Here is a 12,567-nt window from a genome sequence, read left to right on the forward strand (position 1 = left end):
TGAAGGACTGGTTCCAGGTCCCCCTGAAGATATAAAAATCCTGGGACACTCACATCCTTTATATAAAAGGACATAGTATTTGTATGTAACCTATGTACTTCCTCCTGTATATTTTAAATCATCTCTAGATTATTTATACTACTTGGTACAATGTAAATGCTATGTAAATAGTTGTTATTCTGTATTGTTTAGAGAAGAATCTGTACATGTTCAGAAAAAAAGTCTGTACAGGTTCACACTGAGTACCAATGCAATTCCCACCCCACACTCCCCCCCCTAATACTGGGGATTGAACTCAGGGGAACTTAAACACTGAGCTACATCCCTAGCCCTTTGAGACAGAGTCTTGCTAAGTTGCTTAGTGTCTTGCTAAATTGCTGAGATTACAGGTGTGTTTCAATGTGCCTAACGCTGTTTTTGAGTATTTTGGATCCTGGGTTGGTTGAATTCACAGATATGGATTAGAGGGTAGACTATAGTTTATATTTTGTGGTGCTGGGGATCAAACCAAGGGCCCTGTGCACGCTAAACACAATACTCTACCACTGCACCACAACCCCAAACCCAGACCCAGACGGAACATTTTATTATGAAAGACAGCAGTTCCTTGCTCCTCCTCTCCTATTCCTCATTTTCTTCTTCCTAGAGACAACTCTTTGAATTTTTGGTACCAGGGATTCATCCCCAACCTTTTTTTTTTTTTTTTTTTGGTGCTGGGAATTGAACCCAGGGCCTTGTGCACGCGAGGCAAGCACTCTACCAACTGAGCTATATCCCCAGCCCCCACTTTTTAATATTTTATTTAGAGACAGGATCTCGCTGAGTTACTTAGGGCCTCACTAAATTGCTGAAGCTACCTTTGAACTTGTGATCCTCCTGCCTCAGACTCTGAATCACAGGGATTATAAGTGTGCGCCACCATGCCCATTATAACTGTATTTTTAAATATTAAGTTTCTGTGTTAAATTTTTTTTTGGGGGGTGGGGTTGCTATGGGTTTTTTTGTTTGAGTGACTTCCAGGGGTACACTACCAGTGAGTTCTATCCTGAACCCTTTTCATTTTTGATTTTGAGGGCTGGCTCAGTGATAGTGTTCACTTAGCATGCATGAGGCCCTGGGTTTTATCCCCAGAACTGCCAAAAAACCCCCAAACAAACAAAACACAACATTATTTTGAGGCAGGATCTTGCCAAGTTGCCTAGGCTAGCCTCGAACTTGTGATCCTTTTGCCTCAGGCTCATGAGTTTCTGGGATTACAGGTATGTGGAACCATGCCTGGCTTTGCAGAAGATTTATATTAAGAAAATGTTTCGAAACCATTTTTCTTGAAATATCCTTCTTTTTTTATACAATCTATGCTTGCATTTTATATACAAACCCCCCCTCATACTCACACAGAAGAAGCTCATTAAATATCATTCAAGTCTTCTCACTCTAAGACCAGACTATTCATAAATTATGATTTTAGGTTACTCTAGTGTTTCCAAATGAGAAAGATCTCTACAATTTGTAGAGGAGCTGGCCTCAAAGGTAGAGTGTGGCTTATATATAAATTCCTCCTACGTTTCTGCCTTCTTCAGGGATGCACTGAGACACTGAGATAAAGGAAGGTGACATTTAGGGTGCAGGGTCATCCCAGCAATGTCAGTGGCTCACTGTGGTGTCCATTTTTATCAAGAATGATACCAAGACAAAAGAAAGCAGCTTTTCCTGGAATCACAACTGTCATAAGTATGAGGAGGGTGCTGAAAATGCTTTTGGAAATCATGTCATTGATGAGGCAAAACCAAGGCCTCAAAGGAAACAGGTGCTACCCCTTCTTTCTTCCTTTTCTTTTTGCTCCTCCTCCCCAAGATGAACTCTTTCTTGGGTTGGACTGGCCTGTAAAGCTTCCTGGGGGTACCAAGAGCCTTGTTTCAAGTGGGTACAAGAAACTTACCCTTCTTCCACGGTGACTGAGTTCATGAGAAGGCAATTGGTAATAGTCACTCTCTCTCTTATGAGGCAGGATGAACCAACAACTGAGCGTTTAATGGATGACTTCTCTCCAACCTGTGTATCTGGTCCGATGAGGCTGTCAACTCCAACCTGTATAAAGCAGATAGAAAACCTTGTTCATCTGTCTCAACCAACTATAAATCACCCCCAGATCACTTGAGTTGGGGTCTAATAGGATCTTTCATAGAGACAGTTTAACAAAAATAACCAACATGAGTGTTTCTCAGGACTAAAAATTCCCATAACCCCTCTGAGACCAACTCAAACCTATATTGAAGCATAGGTTCTTGGCTCTCCCTTGCCAAGAAAACAAATAAAACAAAATGGACACATATGCACATACCATGCATTTGTGTGTACAGATGTGCTCTCTTGAAGAGAGTGCACAAGTCAGGATAAGAAGAGAGACAGAGATTGAAATCACCTACCTAGAATTTTTTTTTTTTTTGGTGGGGGAGACTGGGGATTGAATCCAGGGGCACTTTACCACCGAGTTACATCTCCAGCCCTTTTAACTTTTTATTTTGATACAGGGTCTCACTAAAAGTTTCTTAGGACCTCCCTAAGTTGCTGAGGCTAGCCTAAAACTTGTGATTCCCTGCTTCAGCCTTCCAAATTGCTGGGATTACATGCTAAACAATCATGCCTGGCCCAGGAAGTCTTTTTTTTTTTTTTTTTTTTTTTTTAATGTTTTGTTTTGAGACAGGGTCTTGCTAAATTGCTGAGGTTTGCTTTGAACTCCTGCCTCAGCCTCCGGAGCGGCTGGGATTATAGGTATGCACCCACTGCACCTGGCCCAGGAAGATTTCTTGAGTGAGATTTTATTACTAGAACTCAGATGGGATTTCCCTGGGAGTGAAGAGGTTCAGGGTTCAAGAGTCTCAATCAAGATCTTAAGAATAAGACTCAATGCTCCCAGAAAGTGCCCCATGCCTGCCCTGCTCATGCTAGCACTTACCAAGTGTTTGTTGACAATCTGAGCTGATGAATGGACCGGTGATTCTTCTGGACAAAGAACAGACAGCAATTTGGGCACCTTGAGGAAAGAGATTTGGTCACTAAAGACCAGAAACATACCTAAATATACCTTAGGTAGGACCTGATGCCTAATCAGAGGTAGGGAAAGTTCTCAGTCAAGCTTCCTGTTTAGGTGAGGAAGAATAGAAGGAGGTTGCTGCATTTCTCCTAGGACTAGGATTATTTATATAGCAACTTCTAGATGGCCTTATTCTCATTTTCTTAGCTAAGAGTACTCTTCCCTGAAAGTCATGTTATATCCTTTACCTGGGAGGAGGTGAGGCAAGCCTGTGAGGTTCTGACATGGCACTTCTTTGGAAGAGTTCTGATGGGGCAAGGAACACCATGAGTCCTGATTGTAGTCATCCATTGGGGCCATGCATGTGCTCAGCCTCTTTGGGACAAGACTCCTTACTAGTACTGTTTGCAGACAATTCTCTCTCATAGACATTCCTTCTTTGAGGTTTTGCTATCTGACCACTCTATCCTTCACTTTCTTAAGGAAGCCTCCTCTATGTGTCTATCGAATGATTACACAGTATTTATCTGCTTATTTATCAAGTAAATACTGCACATATTTCCATGTAGAACATAATAGGCAGAAGCTGCTAAACCCAAAGGTTAAAAGTTAGCTTTCCTGGAGATCTAAGCCTTTCCTTAGAGCTACAGAGGCCCTGCCTCTATGGACTAGGACCTCCATTTCCCCTTTTGCTGTACTTGGGCACACTAATCTTCTTCCCTGACCTGTCATGTCTTCGTCAGCCTTGGGAATGAAAGGATTCTGAATAAGTTACTATGTATCTAATGAAGAAATAAGACAAAAGGTTCAGTTTCTAGGGCAGGAACTCCATGAATCCTTTATTTATATTTAATTTATTTATATCTATATATTTATTTATTTTGTAGTGCTGGGGGATTGAACCAAGGGGTGCTTAACCACTGAATCACGACATATCCCCAGTCCTTTTTTATATTTTATTTAGAGACAGGGTTTCATTGAGTTGCTTAGGGCCTCTCTAAGTTGCTGAGGCTGGCTTTGAACTTGAGATCCTCCTGCCTCAGCCTCAGGAGCCGCTGGGATTACAGGCATGCACCATGGCGCCTGGCCCATGATTCTTCTTTTAAACCCATCTTCTCACCTGTCTGTTTGCTTCCATGTAGAGTCCAAGTGTGCTCACTCGAGAACAGAGCCCCTCTTTCATGATGTGGACGTAGCAGCGCACCTGTGATCTGGCCAGGTCATTCCACCGATCTTTTCGACAGGCATTCCAGCAGGCATCATAGGGAGCCAAGGTCAGTGTATTGGCTTCTTTTATAAAACTGTAAATATCTTCAGAAAGAATACCCAATCCAAGCAAATAAATGAGAGAGAGATGACCAAGGGGATACAGATTCAGTCAAGTTTTGAAAGAGGGTATAGTTAACACAGCCCCCTGGGAATTTATCCATGAAATGTGAGCCTGTGGAAATACTAAATCAAATTTAAAGAGGCAATGTATTTTTCTGAATGTTTGAAATATTGTTTGATATAAAAATGCTTAATGGGACAAACCAGGCATGATGGTACACGCTTGTAATTCCAGGAGCTTGGTAAGCTAAGGCAGGAGGATCACAAGTTCAAAGCCAGCCGCAGCAACTTAGAGAGAACCTAAGCAACTCAGAGAGACCCTGTCTCTAAATAAAATATACATTTAAAAAAAGGGCTGGAGATGTGGCTCAGTAGTGAAGTGCCCCGGGTTCAATCCCTGGTACCAAAACAAAACAAAAAAAGTCCACTGAAAAACCAAAAGCTTAGTAGAATGTCCTAAAAACAAGTTTGAGCAATAATCAAGTGCTACTAGGGAAAATAAAATAGATGACTCTGGTAAATCATGAAAGAACACAAGCAAGTACTCAAGTACTCAGGCTTTAGTGATTAGCCATGGTGGCTTTGTGCTGCTAGTCTCTATTACTATATCAGGTAGCTATGTTATGACAGAAAGAGCACATAACTCAGAGTCAGAGTAACTGGGCTCCAGTTTTTCATCTCTCACAACAATCTTTTTGAGAGCTTTTATTTTATGGTAAGTAAATCAAGAAGGCTAAGTAATCTGCCTCAGGTTACAGAGTTAGTAATAGGCAGAGGTAGATTTCAAACCTAGGTCTGTTTAATGCCAAGTGCTGTGATCTTAATCATCATGCTACACTATTTATTTATTTGGTAAATATTTTTTAGTCCCTGGTTGGACTGTAACTATACACTTCTTCACCTTCCTTGCCTAGACAAAAGAGACTGAGTATAATCAGGACTAGGTTTGCACAGACATTGAAGCACCAGGGAACTGAGATATGGCAAAGAGAGTTTAAAGACATAATGGTTTAGTGAAGAACAGCCAAACAGATCTATGAACTAGACAATGGGTCTGGAAGCATGATAGTCTGTCCCTGAAGAACACTGACAGAATCTGCTAAGCGAGCTTACCCAGCGCTCAGGAAGTGGGGTCAGTTAGCCTATATTGCCCTATAGACTAAAAAAAAGTCTGCCACTTGAAGACTAGCTTTTTGGCCTGGGACTTTCTCCAAAGGCATTCTTACCCCTGCCCTTACTGTCCCAACCCAAGCACTGACCTAAGGACTTCAGCTCCTTTTTCTTTAGATCCTCTTCTTTTTCTTCTTGCCCATGTTGTGAGGAAGTTGAGGAAAACTGTTTTCTTACGAGGTAGGGAATCAGTTCACTTCGGATAGAAGTGATTGACCTAGGAAGAAAGAGTGACCAAATTTGAGAAAACAGACTGGATTTTACTGGGATCAAAAACTCTGTACATGGCTGGGGTTGTAGCTCAGTGGTAGAGCTTGTCTTGCATGTGTGAGGCACTGGGTTTGATCCTCAGCACCACATAAACAATTAAAATAAAAGTATTGTGTTCATCTACATCTAAGAAAAACAAAACAAAACAAAACTCTGCATCTGAGGAAAAGTCAAATCTCATCATATCACTTTGTGACTGAAAGAGATCAAATGTGGAATTGATTTGGCAGTTTTGGAGAAGCAGAAGTTCTGAATTCTCTTCTTCTGTTTCATGGGGTGGGAAGGTAGTATACTGAATCTAAGAAAACCTCTCCCTGGTCAAGGCAGAAAAATCTTTCAGGTAATCCATGTACATGATGTATGGAGCATGTGAATGTACATGTGTATGTATGTGTATGCATATGTATTTAAACACAGTTTTCTGACTCCTCATTGGTAACCACCCAAGAGAAGGCAGAATATTCTGGTCTTTTGAAGAAAGCTGTTTTTCAAATATAAACAATTTTTTCCATAAAGGCTAGGCATATCTTCTGTTAGATTAACTCTAACTTTTTCACATTTTGGTTGGTATTTCAGTGTTATTTAAACCACTATTTTCTTCTTGCTATTGTTTTATAAAAATTCAGTTTATTTTTGTATTAGATCTTGTACCCAATTGCCTTACTAAACAATTTTATTGATTCTAATAATTCATCTGTAGATGCTCACAATCATATCAACTATGAAAACAATTTTTCTTCCATTCTAATCCCTATATCTTTAATTTTTATTTATTTATTTCATCATCTTAGTATATCAGCTAAGACCTTCAATACATACTGACTAACAGCACTGAGAGCAGTGTTTTTTTTTTTTTAATTTTTTAATTTTTGAGATGGGGTCTTGATGTGTTGCCCAGGCTGGTCCTGAACTCCCTGGCTCAAGCAATCATGCTGCCTCAGTCCCCTGAGTAGCGGGAATTACGGGTAAGCACCACTGTGCCTGGTTCCTTATTCCTGATTTTAAAGGGAATTTTTCCAGTATTATTTACAATGATGATTGTTTTAGATTTACTGTAGATCTTTTATCAGGTTAAGGAAGTTTTCTTCCTATCTTATTAAGAGCTTTCATCTATAAATGGTACTGAACTTTTCAAAATTAAGTGACTTTCTTTTTTTAAAATAACTTTTTATTTATTTATTTTTTATGGTGCTGAGGATAGAACCCAGTCCCTCCCACGTGCCAGGCAAGTACTCTACCACTGAGCTACTACCCCAGCCCCCCTTTCTTTTATTTCTTTCTTTTTCTTTTCTTTTCTTCCTAACTTATTAAGAGCTTTCATCTATAAATGGTACTAAATTTTCTTCCTTCCTTCCTTTCTTTCCAGGTACTGGGGACTAAACCCAGGGAATGCTTTACCATTGAGTTACACCCCAAGTCCCTTTTATTTTTCCTTTTTGAGACAAGCTTCACTAAGTGCTGAGGCTCACCTCAAACCTGAGATCCTCCTGCCTCAGCCTCCCACGTCATTGGGATTAAGGTATGAGCCACTGAACCCGACACTAAATTTCATTTTTTAAAAATTATTTTTTGGTGGGTGCAGTGACACATACCTATAATCCCAGTGACTTGGGAGGCTAAGGCAGGAGAATCACAAGTTCAAGGTCAGCTTGGGCAACAGAGCAAAACCTTGTCTCAATAAAAAACAAAAAGGGCTGGGGATGGAGCTCAGTGGTAGAGGAACACTCCTGGGTTCAATCCCTAGTACAGGAAAAAAAAGTATTTCTGGCACCTTTGGGGTTTATCGTATTTTCCCCCTTGGATCTGTTACAGTCATGAATTATGTATTTAAAAATTTTAAATATTAACAGTTATGTTAAACAATGACCTTGTTGTGGTAGAATTATGGGTGATTTTTTTTCTTTTTTATACAAATTATCAAAATTTTAAAACTTTAGGTTATTCTTTTTTGTTTATTTTTAAAACAAGCTCTGACACATTTTATTAAAGAAAAATTGAGCATGGTTTACTTTACACCAGACTGTTCTGGCATCCTACTAAAGATATCAAAATCACCTGGACTAATGACAGTGTGCATACTCTGTAGTAGTTTCTGCATACTGTGCCCAATTCAATATTATTGTCACTTTAGAGATGGACATCAGTTTTGGCCAACATGGCATAGTACTCTATTCAGATTTCCTCAAAGCTGGGCAGTTGTTGGCAAGAATGACCAATGTTGCTTTGTCCTGTGTGGTCATTTTCAGAATTTGCTTATACCCCAGCACATACTTTCTATTTTTCATAAAAAGCTGGAGCCCAGAGTTGATCAGCTCTGGAGACTTTCTCTTCTTGTTTGAGGCCACTATCTTCCTGTCTTAGGTGTGAAATGGCCCCCAACCAAGGGCAGCTCCTATGATGACCAGGGACTGACAAAAGAACCTTAAGCTGTTCTTATATGTTTTTTTTTTTTTTTTTTTTTTGCGGACTGGGGATCGAACTCAGGGCCTTGTGCTTGGGAGGCAAGCACTCTACCAGCTGAGCTATCTCCCCAGCCCTTATATGTTTTTTAAAATATACTTTTTAGAAGTAGGTAGACACAATACCTTTATTTTATTTTTATGTAGTGATGAGGATCAAACCCCAAGCCTCAGTGTGCTAGGAGAGCACTCTACCACTGAGCCACTACCCCAACCAGGCCATTCTTAAGTTTCTTGCCTTTTGGTTTTTTCTTAGCTTCTATGGTACTACTCTGCTGGTTTGAGCTAGACACTCTGCAAATTTAAGATCCATTCTAAAGTCTAAGTAGTTCCCAAGGAGACTTTACACTCTTACCTACTAAAAAGAGTGGGTTCCTTTGCATTACAACAGTTGTGCCTATTTACTAAAGGTTATCAAAGAATTCCCACAATGAAGTTAACTTCCATTTACTTTCGTGTAATCATATCAGTGTAGGCTAACTCATAGAAGATAAGATCAAAGACCAATATGTAGAACAATTCCCAGAAAGCAAACAAACAAAAAAACCCCAAAACCTGCACTATTTTTACATTACCCCAATGCAAGCAGTAAGCAATCTTAGTCAAGAGCTTTGGAGCTCTCCATAATTTGGTCTTCTGCATCCCAGGAAGTATGATGCTTCCTGGTGGGTATCAAGACAGTATGTTGGGTCTAAGTGACCAGGAATCTATAACAGGGGAAGAAAGGACTTGATCCTTAGTACAGTGTATATGCTTTTTTGAAAAAAAATTTTGTTTCTGTTTTTTAGTTGTAGATGTACACAATACCTTTAATTTTTATTTATTTATGTAGTGATGAGGATCAAACCCAGGGCCTCATGCATGTGAGGCAAGCACTGTACCACTGAGCTACAACCTCAGCTGGTGAATATGCTTTTGAATTATACTTAGCAAAGGAAACAAAAGCAGTTGGTTGAGGGACTAGCACATGTTTTTCAGTTTCCTCTTTCCACTGCACCTTGTTAGAATTTTAAATCATTGGTTAATTTATTTAGCATTTATCAAGCAACTATTATATTCTAGCTGCTATGCTAGGTTTTGATAATATGCTATTTCTGACTTTAAGGAATCAATAATCCAGGGGGCAGTGGCCTGATGTGTTTAAGGAGAAAGGTGGAAGGAGATAAAGCTGATCAGGTAGCAAGGGAGCCAGATTTTGGAAGTGTTCTCTGGAAGTCTAGAAAATCTAGATTGAGAAGCCAATGGTAGGTTTTTTTTTTTTTTTTTTAGTTATAGATGGAAACAATATCTTTATTTTATTTATTTTTATATGATGCTGAGGATGGAACCCAGTGCCTCACACATGCTAGGCAAGCACTATACCACTGAGCCACAATAACAGCCCAATGGTAGATTTTAGAGAGGAAAGCAACATGTGAGGAAGTCAGAAACAAGGAGACTAAAGATAGAGAAAACCAATTATAATATTCTAAGAGATGAGATAAGAAGGACTGAGAGAGTTAAAATACTGTTAAAGTACTGCTGCACAGTACTTTAACTTCTGCATATTTCCCACCCCCATCCCAACCCCCATTCAAAGAACCTGATTATGCTGACACAAGACCACACAGATGGAGTGTAGGTAAAAAGGCAAGACACAGGAGGCTGAGGAGAGTAAGGATAATTTGAGTCCTGCAGCTACATAGCTCATAGCTTTGTTATTTTCAAAGGATCAAGTCAAACATCTTTGAAAAATTCTGTGTAAGTTGGGAGTTCTTGAATTGAATTTCAGTGTGATTTTTCTCCTGATCCTTTGATGGAGATTAAAAATTTCCATATGAATACGAAGAATGAAACAACTCTTACTCTTAGCTTTTTTTCTCCCCTTTTTAATGCTTCAAACCCAGTGTGGGTAGCAAATGTTCCCTGGCCTCCTCCATTGGAAAATAAGTCAGTTCCTTTTGAAGAAGTGACAAAGCATGGACAGCTGGAGGATTTCAGGGCCATGATATTTACATTATGAACCAAACAGAACTGTCACTGCAAGAGGCAAGCAAACAAGCCTTGGCAAACAGCCCTATCAGCTCAAGGATGTCAGCAATTTGAAGAGGGGATATGAAACTGTTTTGCCAGGACTCACCCGCTTTTGCTGGAGCTCAGCATTAGGTCAATTCCCATAATGCAGTTGGTGTAGCAGCATAGGGGAGGACACAATTGCCCCTCCTGCTTCCTAGTCAGAGTGGAAGCAGCTCAAAGCTGTGCCAAGAAGTTATACAAGGCTAGTATGGACCACTGTGAACATTCTGACTTCAGCCTAAAGGCTGCTAGAAGGATACAAGGACTTGGTCAATCTTCTTTTTTATTTTTTCCCATTCCTTTTTTATTTTTTCTTTTTAGGTCCTGGAGGTAGAACCCAGGGCCTTGTACATGCTAGCAATCTCCCTTCTCTTTTTGTGGTTCTGGAGTTTTAACCCAAGGGGTGTTCTACTACTGCACTATACCTCTCTCTTTTTTGTTTTTATATTGAGACAGGGTCTCACTAAGTCAGAGTCTGACTTTGAACTTGAGATCCTCCTGCCTTAGCCTTCTCAAGTCACTGGGATAATATCTGACTCCCTTCTCTCTTATATATGGTTTTCTCAGAAAGTACCTTCCTTGTTTCATGAAATTACTATATAAGGATCTTGGAGAAAAGGTATCCTTTGAATCCTACTTATAAAAATAGAAAACAAATAACTAATAACAGAATAATAATGCACCTATATAATAGAATATCATATAGGCAAAACTGTGATTATAAAGAATTTTTTGATGACAGGAAAATACTAGTGAAATAATAATGAAAAAAGTAGAATATTTTTATGTGATTTTAAGTGTGTATTTGTATATATAAAGTAAAATAATGGAAATACATTTAATGTTCACAATAGATATCTCATTATTATGAGTGACACTTTCTTTTTATATTCTTTTGAGTTTTCAAATTTTATAGTTATAGGCCATTCCTTAATCTATCTTTCCTTACTTTCTGTGGCATCACTCTCTTGATATGCTCCTATTTCTGATACCTCTTCCTTGGTTTCCCCAACATATCTTGTGTGTTTCTGGATTTTTCTTTCCTTTTTGGGGGGCAGCTCTACCACTAAGCTGTACCCCCAGCCCTTTTTGGACATTTTTTAATTAAAAAAAATTTTGGGGGGTACTAGGAATTGAATCCAGGAGCATTTAACCATTGAGCCACATCCCCAGCCCTTTCTTTTGTATTTTATTTAGAGACAGGGTCTCACTGAGTTGCTTAGCGCCTTGATAAATTGATGAGGCTGACTTTGAACTTACAATTTGCCTGCCTCAGCCTCCTGAGCCACTAGAATTATAAGTGTGCACCACTGTGCTCAGAAAACATTTTGTATTTTGAGACAGGGTTTCACTAAGTTGCTGAGGCTGGTCTTCTTGAAATTCCCCAGCCTCAGCTTTCAGAGAAACTGGGATTACCAGTGTACACCACCATGCCTGGCCAGAATTTTTCTTTTTGCTTATGATTTTTCTTATGATACTTATTTCCCGAGTCAGTTCCCTTGGTGGCTTCTTTGCTGCTGATACCCAAGTCTAGATCCATAGCTAAGACACCTCTCCTTTAGTCTCACATTATCAACTGCCTGATTGGATCCCCCCATTTAGATGACCTACAGGTATGCCTTGAACACAATGTCTAAAAGGAATTCATTAGCCTGGCATGGTGGCACACTCCTAGTTCTAGTGACTCAAGAGGATGAAGCAGGAAAAGTGCAACTTAGCAAGGCCCTGTCTCAAAATAAAAAATAAAAAGGCCTGGGATGTAGCTCAGTGGTAAAGCACCCCTGGGTTCAATCTCCAGTATAAAAAAACAAAATAAAATAAATTTATCATCTTTCTTCCAATCTCTACCACCCACCAATACCCAACATTGGTTTTTACTTGCTTAGTGATATGAAGATCTTTTCTTTTTTTCTTTTAGTGGTGCTAGGGATTGAACCCAGGGCTCATACATGCCAGGCAAGCATTCTACCACTGAGCTACATCCTCAGCCCTTTTGAAGATTCATTTAGTCACCCAAGATAGAAAACTGGTAATCATCCTTTCTTCTTCCTCTACTCCTCACTTTTTTTTTTTTTTTTTTTTTTTTTTGGGTACTGGGGATTGAACCCCGGGGCACTTTGCCACTGAGTATACCTCTAACGTTTTTTTTTTTTTTTTTTATTTTGAGATGGGAACTTGCCAAGTTGCTGGGGCTGGCCTCAGACTTGCCACCCAAGTTGCTAGGATTACAGAAGTGCACCACCATGCCTG

The 12,567-nt window shown here is 39.6% G+C and overlaps 1 protein-coding gene and 1 pseudogene across 9 annotated transcripts in view; both read right to left on the reverse strand.

Moving 5' to 3' along the window:
* The window catches only part of EIF2B3 (eukaryotic translation initiation factor 2B subunit gamma), a 139,843-nt gene that overhangs the window by 16,677 nt on the left and 110,599 nt on the right, over positions 1–12,567 (reverse strand). For 7 of the 8 annotated variants that reach the window (XM_079116165.1, XM_079116166.1, XM_079116168.1 and 4 more), the window contains 4 exons: positions 5,623–5,750; positions 4,155–4,345; positions 2,957–3,034; positions 1,940–2,088 (listed from right to left, as the gene is read on the reverse strand). In XM_079116165.1, the coding sequence (XP_078972291.1) occupies positions 1,940–2,088; positions 2,957–3,034; positions 4,155–4,345; positions 5,623–5,750 (546 nt within the window). The remainder of the gene's footprint in view (positions 1–1,939; positions 2,089–2,956; positions 3,035–4,154; positions 4,346–5,622; positions 5,751–12,567) is intronic. The other variant, XM_079116167.1, reaches the window with a different exon arrangement.
* LOC306653864 (large ribosomal subunit protein eL30-like) lies at positions 7,681–11,857 on the reverse strand (annotated as a pseudogene). The gene is made up of 2 exons: positions 11,734–11,857; positions 7,681–8,159 (listed from the first exon to the last, which is right to left on the reverse strand). The product of its transcript is annotated as a large ribosomal subunit protein eL30-like (transcript).

This window comes from Sciurus vulgaris (assembly GCF_902686455.1).
Source record: "Sciurus vulgaris genome assembly, chromosome: 1".
Classification (NCBI taxonomy): Eukaryota; Metazoa; Chordata; class Mammalia; order Rodentia; family Sciuridae; genus Sciurus; species Sciurus vulgaris.